This window comes from Microchirus variegatus (genome assembly GCF_963457635.1).
Source record: "Microchirus variegatus genome assembly, chromosome: 2".
Taxonomy (NCBI): Eukaryota; Metazoa; Chordata; class Actinopteri; order Pleuronectiformes; family Soleidae; genus Microchirus; species Microchirus variegatus.
This window is the reverse complement of record NC_139803.1, coordinates 45,175,027-45,182,526: the sequence shown is the minus strand read 5'-3', so window position 1 is coordinate 45,182,526 and position 7,500 is coordinate 45,175,027. Positions and strand designations below refer to the sequence as shown.

Genomic DNA, 7,500 nt, shown 5'->3' with positions numbered 1-7,500 from the left:
AGTCAAGGAAACGTAGTGAAAATACTGACACTACTTCTCACTTACTGAGGTCAAAGGAAGAATGTGTACTAACATGTTATATGTATATATATATACATATATATATATATATGTATATATATATATAACTATACTATGCAGACGTGGATAGAGTTTATCCACGTCTGCATCACAGCGTGAACTTTATGAAGCACTTGTTGTTGATGATGATCTCAGTCTAAGATAAAGTCACTATGTTAGAGCTGAACAGTGATTGTTTCTCTGTGAACTCAGAGTCAATCAGAGCTCTGATAAAAGAGGAGTTTATTCTCTGGTATAATAATTATGTCATGTAGTAACTCTATATTAACAGGCTTAATTGTGCCCTTGAATGCAAAGTGTCAATTTTATTTTCAATATTTATTTTTTTATATATTTTTATTTCTATGCCGGTTGAAATCTATTCAAATAAGTATAAATAAATATCGAATGTCCTAAAATATTATATATAGTGTTTTTATTCTTCATTCAGCTATAAACATATTTGATGTAATAGTGTTAATGAACATCAACTTTTACTAACTCAATGACTTTTTGAGAGAAGTAATTTGTAACTGTAACTAATGACTGATGAAGACTCTGATCTTCATCATCATCATGTTACCTTGTAGCTCAGCTCGTCGTCTTCATCTTCACTGAAGTTCTTCATCTGACACAGAAGCTGAGCTTTAGCTGCAGACGAGCAGCTGGAGCTCACACCTGAACGTCTGAGGGGGGAGGAGTTAGATCAACACTCAGCCAATAAAAGTGTGTGTGTGTGTGTGTGTGTGTGTGTGTGTGTGTGTGTGTGTGTGTGTGTGTGTGTGTGTGTGTGTGTGTGTGTGTGTGTGTGTGTGTGTCTTCACCTGTCCAGACTGTCAGTGTTGCTCTCCGTGGTCCTGAAGCTTCTTCTCCAGCTCTCTGGTCCTGACTCTCCTTCACTGCTCTGAGGGAACAGTTGGTCCAGACTCAGCGTCTCTCTGCTGCCCTCTAGTGTCTGCAGCTCCTCGTCCACTGAACTGGTCTCTCTGCTGCCCTCTAGTGTCTGCAGCTCCTCGTCCACTGAACTGGTCTCTCTGCTGCCCTCTAGTGTCTGCAGCTCCTCGTCCACTGAACTGGTCTCTCTGCTGCCCTCTAGTGTCTGCAGCTCCTCGTCCACAGAGCTGGTCTCTCTGCTGCCCTCTAGTGTCTGCAGCTCCTCGTCCACTGAGCTGGTCTCTCTGCTGCCCTCTAGTGTCTGCAGCTCCTCGTCCACTGAGCTGGTCTCTCTGCTGCCCTCTAGTGTCTGCAGCTCTTCGTCCACAGAGCTGGTCTCTCTGCTGCCCTCTAGTGTCTGCAGCTCCTCGTCCACTGAGCTGGTCTCTCTGCTGCCCTCTAGTGTCTGCAGCTCCTCGTCCACTGAGCTGGTCTCTCTGCTGCCCTCTAGTGTCTGCAGCTCCTCGTCCACAGAGCTCGTCTCTCTGCTGCCCTCTATTGTCTGCAGCTCAGTTAACGCGTCCATGTCCGTCTCCAGGACGGTGACGGGCAGAGCGAAACACGGCAGCTCGCTGCTGATAGGCTCCGCCTCTGCAGGAAGCTCCTCCTCCTGGAAGTCGTCGATGTCGGTCTCCATGGGAACGTCCAGGTCCAGACTGTGGGCGGGGCCCGGGTTCAGGGTGGTCTCTGGTTCTGGTCCTGGTCTGTGCTCGTGGTCCATGGAGAAGTACGACTCTGAAGCTCCGCCTCCCCAGCTCACACTTAGAGGTAAACCTGACTCCGCCTCCTCCTGCTCCCCCTCTCTCTGGGGCGGAGCCACCGGCCTGAAGGAGTGTCTGGAGAAGATGGGACTGGGCGGAGCTACAGTGAAGGCAGCAGGACTCTGATTGGACGGTGGGTGAGGGGAGGCGTGGCTCTGTGTCTGTGATTGACAGCTGCAGTGAGGACAAGTGTCGGTCACTTCCTGTCTCTGAGGAGGAAGACTGAACGACCTCTGTCTGGACTCTTCAGCAGGAGACAGGCAGGGGGCGGGGCCAGTGGAGAAGGTGGGAGGGGCCGCAGAGGAGAAGAGGGCGTGGTGAGACGCACGTCTGCGGTGGAACTCCTCCCACTTTGGGGGCGGTGGTCTCGGGGGAGGCGGGGTCTTCTTTTTCGTCTGGTGGGCGGAGTTTGGCGTCTCTCTTTCCTCCACTTCACTCAGCGTCTGATTGGTCGTCACGGAGACGGACGGCGACCAGCGAAGGTCGTTCTCTGACATGGTTCGACCTCGCAGAGCGAGAGGAGGAGCAAGAGGAGGAGCGAGAGGAGGAGCAAGAGGAGGAGCGAGAGGAGGAGCAAGAGGAGGAGCACTCTCCTTCACCATGTCACTCTGAGGAGGTGGGAGGGGCATGTGATGATTGACACATTCTGACGCTCTGGACTCTCTTCTCCAGCTCAGATAATCTCTGTGGAGGAGGAGGAGAAGAGGAGAAGAGGAGAAGAGGAGAAGAGGAGGAGGAGGAGGAGGAAGAGGAAGAGGGAAAGGAAGTGGAGGAGGAGGAGGAAGAGGAGGAAGATGCAGAAAAAACTTTAATATTAAAGGAATCATGAAACTTTTTCTGTGTGTGTGTGTGTGTGTGGTAACAGGAAGTGTTACCTCTCAGTCAGACTGTAGTTCCTGTTCAGTTTGGGTGTTTCCTGTTTCCTGGAGGGAAAAGTCTGTGGGAGACATTTACAGCTGTTTAGTGAACGAGTCAGACAGGAAGTGACTGTTTCTACATCCTGCAGACAGGAAGTGACCTGATCACAGACCTGGTTCTCACCTCAGTGTATGTGAAGCTGCTTCTCTGCTGAAGAACCTGCTGAAGAACCACAGGAGGTCCACTGACCTGCTGACACGCCCACCTCAGGTCCTGGTTCTGATGGAACTCCTGACCAGAACTGAGACAAGGTTCTTCTTCTGGTTCCAGATGTTTCTCTCGTTCTTTTCTGAGTCCATCCATCTGTCTCTCTCTCTCCCACTGCCTCACCCTCTCCTCTCTCTCCAGTTCTAACTCCTTCTCTGGTTCCCTGTCCTCTTGTCTCCTCCTCTCTGGTTCCCTGTCCTCTTGTCTCCTCCCCTCTCGTTCCCTGTCCTCTTGTCTCCTCCTCTCTTGTTCCCTGTCCTCTTGTCTCCTCCCCTCTTGTTCCCTGTCCTCTTGTCTCCTCCCCTCTCGTTCCCTGTCCTCTTGTCTCCTCCTCTCTGGTTCCCTGTCCTCTTGTCTCCTCCTCTCTTGTTCCCTGTCCTCTTGTCTCCTCCTCTCTTGTTCCCTGTCCTCTTGTCTCCTCCTCTCTGGTTCCCTGTCCTCTTGTCTCCTCCCCTCTTGTTCCCTGTCCTCTTGTCTCCTCCCCTCTTGTTCCCTGTCCTCTTGTCTCCTCCTCTCTCGTTCCCTGTCCTCTTGTCTCCTCCTCTCTCGTTCCCTGTCCTCTTGTCTCCTCCTCTCTCTGCTGGAGGACACTGATTGTCTCCTGACCTCCAGAGTGTTTGGCAGCAGGTAGTTGTCCTGTCCTCCTCCCTGGTAGGAGAACCTCCTCCTGTGTGTTGGGTGAATCCCTGACTCGTGGTCCTCAGGAGGCTCCAGAACATTCTTCTGCTGACGTCTCCACAAAGTTCCTGACGTTCCTTTGCTCGTCTCCTCAAAAAACTTCATTCTATCTGCAAATGGAAGGATGTCGTTCTCCTCCATGCGAGAACATGAGGAGGAGGAGCGACTGTAGGAGGACGAGGAGGAGGAGGTGAAGGCACAAACTCCATGACGTGACCCAGTGTCTCCTAACACTCTCTCAGCACAGGCTGGACTCTGTGCTTCTGGTTCTGGTTCTGGTTGCAGTTTATGTTCAGGCGTCCAGCGCCAGCGTCGGGCTTTACCTGCAGGAGCTGGTTCTTCAACGACTTTGATGCCGACACCAAAGTTTGGTAAACCTTGATCCAGAACCTGAACAGACCTGGACACGTCAGCAGGTTCTGTGGTCCTGTCATCCTGGAGGATCTCAGGTGAAGTAAATGTCACTTTGGTTCTTCTGTCCTGGACAGACTGGTCTGGTTTTGCCTGGTCTTCATGAAGACCTGGACCCTCTTCCTCCTGAACCGTCTCTCCACTGCAGAGTAAATCTCCTCGGTTCTTCTGAAGCTGAGCCTTTTTCCTCTGGATCTCATTGCGAAGGTTGGTAGCAAATCTCTCGTTGCGTCGACGGTTCCTTCGATGGTTCCTTGATGAATTTGACTTCTTCACTGCTGTCTCTCCTTCTACGTCGTGGTCTCCTCCTCTTCTTCTATCTGCTGCTCTCTGCTCGTCCACTAATGAGTCCACACTGGCAGCAGAACTCAGAGGCTGAAAATCACAGGTCAGCTTCTCCTGAGCTGAAGATCCACTGGGTTCCTCTGGTACGCTCACAGAACGACCCCAAGGATGAAGAGAGTCACGGTTTACAAACTTCTCCTCTTCATCATCACCATCTCCTTCCAAGAAGATGGATGCTGGAGTGGACGTGGGATGGACTTGGTTCTGAGAAACATCTACCTGTTCTTCTGCCGTCTGCAGTGAGGGATGAAAGGACTGCCAGGTGTTTGAGGTGTTTCTGTCAAACTCTAACAACTCCAGTTGTGAAGCGAGGAGTTTCTCAGGAGCGCTGTGTCGGTGCAGAGTCACCGAGTGTTTGCTCCGTGGTTCACAAAGTTCAGCAGAAGGTTGTGCAGATGAGGACTCTGGGACTGGATCAGGAAGAGGATCTGAGTTCAGATCTTTATCACATGTGATCCGTCTGGTTTCTTGAGTAAAGTGAGAATCTAACGTATCTTCTATGAACTTCTCTTCAGGAGCTGAGAAGCTGTTGTGACTTCCTGATTCAACATCTCCAGCCTGGTCTTCATCACAGTCAGAAGAAGGAGTGAAGACTTGAGTTGGAGCAGAAGTGCGAGTGGTCATGTGATCACGACGCTGTGTCGCCCTGAAACTCTCCTTCCTGGTTGGAGGTTGAGGAGGATTCATCTTTGTGTCTTCATAACAGCAGGACCAAGGACGCTCTTTGACCTCCACAGGCCTCGGTCTGGACCTGGTCAGGGACCTGGACTTGTGGACGTTCAGCTGAGCTTCTTCTGGAGCTTCACCACAGGACGTCCTGATGGTGGAGGAGGAGCCAGGAGGAACCAGGTTCTCCATGGAGCAGGTTTCCTCTGGTCTGAGAGGAACCACAGCGTAGTCTGAGGTGTTAGAGCTGGCAGAGAAGGAGCTGTAGGCGGAGTCTCTCTTGTTGTTGAAGAGGGCGGAGTCCACAGGTGAATTATGGGAGTCAGAGTATGGCTGAGCGCTGGGTGTGGGCGTGTCCAAGCTCTCCATGGAGCCCAGAGAGCTGCTGCGGTCAGTGGACGAGTAAGGTCTGGACATGTGAGGCCACGGCATGGACAAATCACTGCAGACCAAGTGGTGAATGAACACATGAATGAACACATGAATGAATGAACACATGAATGAATGAACACATGAATGAACACATGAATGAACGCATGAATGAATGAACACATGAATGAATGAACGCATGAATGAACACATGAATGAATGAACACATGCATGAATGAACACATGAATTAATGAACGCATGAATTAATGAACGCATGAATTAATGAACACATGAATGAATGAACGCATGAATGAATTGAACACACTGAAACACATTTTTAACTTTGAATTCCTTTTCTCTGTGTGTGTATATGTGTCTGTGTGTGAGTGTGTGTGTGAGTCTGTGTGTGTGTGTGTCACAGTTGCAGAATGAACAAAATGTCCTTCACACAAACAGTTTATGAAACATTTTCCTCTCTTTGTTCACATGCTATTGTCTGTGTGTGTGTGTGATGAGATTATATATATAAGGAAACTGTGGGAATAATGACACACGCGCACACACACACACACACACACACACACACACACACACACACACACTGAACCATGACGATGACTCATAAATGAACACATGAATAAATGTGAGGTCATTTTAATGACGTCATCACAGTGAAACACAAACATCTGTGACCTTTCACGACCTCTGTGTTTGAACCTGACGACAGGAGGTCAAAGGTCAGGTCAGCAGGGAGAGCTGTGTGTGTGTGTGTGTGTGTGTGTGTGTGTGTGTGTGTGTAACTGTGTCTGTGTGTGTGTCAGAATCCTAAAATAAAAGCACATTAATTCCTGTGTGAGTTTACAGACATAACACAGTGATGATGTCACTTCCTGCTGATGTCACCTACTTCCTGGGGATTGTTAGGTTTTCACGGCTAAAATCCCCAATGACGGTGATTGAGTGAGTGAGTGAATGAGTGAGTGAGAGAGTGAGTGAATGAATGAGTGAGTGAATGAGTGAATGAATGAGTGAGTGAATGAATGAGTGAATGAATGAGTGAGTGAATGAATGAGTGAGTGAATGAATGAGTGAGTGACACTTTGACGTCTAATCAGTGGACACAAAGATCCACATGGTGATAAATGGTTGTGATGGTGGATATTTGAATGAACACATGAATTCGCTGACACAGATGAGGTCATGTATGGTTTCTAAAGTTTATCTAAAAAAGTATAATATAATATATCTAAAGTTTATCTAAAAAAGTATAATATAATATATCTAAAGTTTATCTAAAGTACTGACAATCACAGAATGGTCGGATCCTGACAATGAAAGTTAATCTATGATTGTGACCTCACCTGTTGTCGTTTGTGTGCCAGGGTAACGAGTAAGGAGTGGGGTGGAGCTGCATGACAGGTGGAGGAGGAGGAAGAGGAGGAGGAGGAGGAGGAGGAGGAGGAGGAGGAGGGGAGTCAGCAGAGGGGAGGCAGGGAGGAGGAGGAGATGGGGGAGGAGGGGGAGGAAGAGGAAGATCAGACAGCTTTGTCAGGAGCCAGGAGTGAGGACGAAGGACAGGAACGTTCCTTCTGTGGAGACAAGAGACAATCTATGAATGAATGAATGAATGAATGAATGAATGAATGAATCCATGTCTAAATTCAGCACACACTGGATGGTCACAATGGTCAGGATGGCCCTGTTCTCCCTGTGTGTGCGTGTGGGTTGTTCTCCAGGTTCTCCAGCTTCTATTAGGGTGTGACCCCGCCCATCAGGGTGTGACCCCGCCCATCAGGGTGTGACCCCGCCCATCAGGGTGTGACCCCGCCTATTACCCTATGTCAGCTGAGATAGGCACAGCCCCCCCCACAACCCTCCTGTGGAGGATAACGTGGTAGATAATGGATGGATGAAAAATACAAGAGAAGCAGAAACTTCTCCAAAATAAACACTTGTGTTTCCTGGTTCTTGGTCATGAGAGGGATTTTAATCTGAGCCTGTGTGTGTGTGTGTGTGTGTGTGTGTGTGTGTGTGTGTGTGTGTGTGTGTGTGTGTGTGTGTGTGTGTGTGTGTGTGTGTGTGTGTGTGTTGATTAAAGGAGGTCAAATGAGAGGACATCAGTGTAAAGTGAGCTGTAACATCAGGGTGTGA

The 7,500-nt window shown here is 49.2% G+C and overlaps 1 protein-coding gene across 1 annotated transcript in view; it reads right to left on the bottom strand.

The window, feature by feature from the left end:
* Window positions 1-7,500, bottom strand: part of shroom4 (shroom family member 4) — a gene marked incomplete at its 5' end in the record, with an annotated part of 22,059 nt that overhangs the window by 2,472 nt on the left and 12,087 nt on the right. Inside the window, 6 exons of the mRNA XM_083907937.1 lie at window positions 644-746; window positions 885-2,438; window positions 2,630-2,691; window positions 2,796-3,188; window positions 3,486-5,421; window positions 6,711-6,938. Of these exons, the coding sequence (XP_083764063.1) occupies window positions 644-746; window positions 885-2,438; window positions 2,630-2,691; window positions 2,796-3,188; window positions 3,486-5,421; window positions 6,711-6,938 (4,276 nt within the window). The remainder of the gene's footprint in view (window positions 1-643; window positions 747-884; window positions 2,439-2,629; window positions 2,692-2,795; window positions 3,189-3,485; window positions 5,422-6,710; window positions 6,939-7,500) is intronic.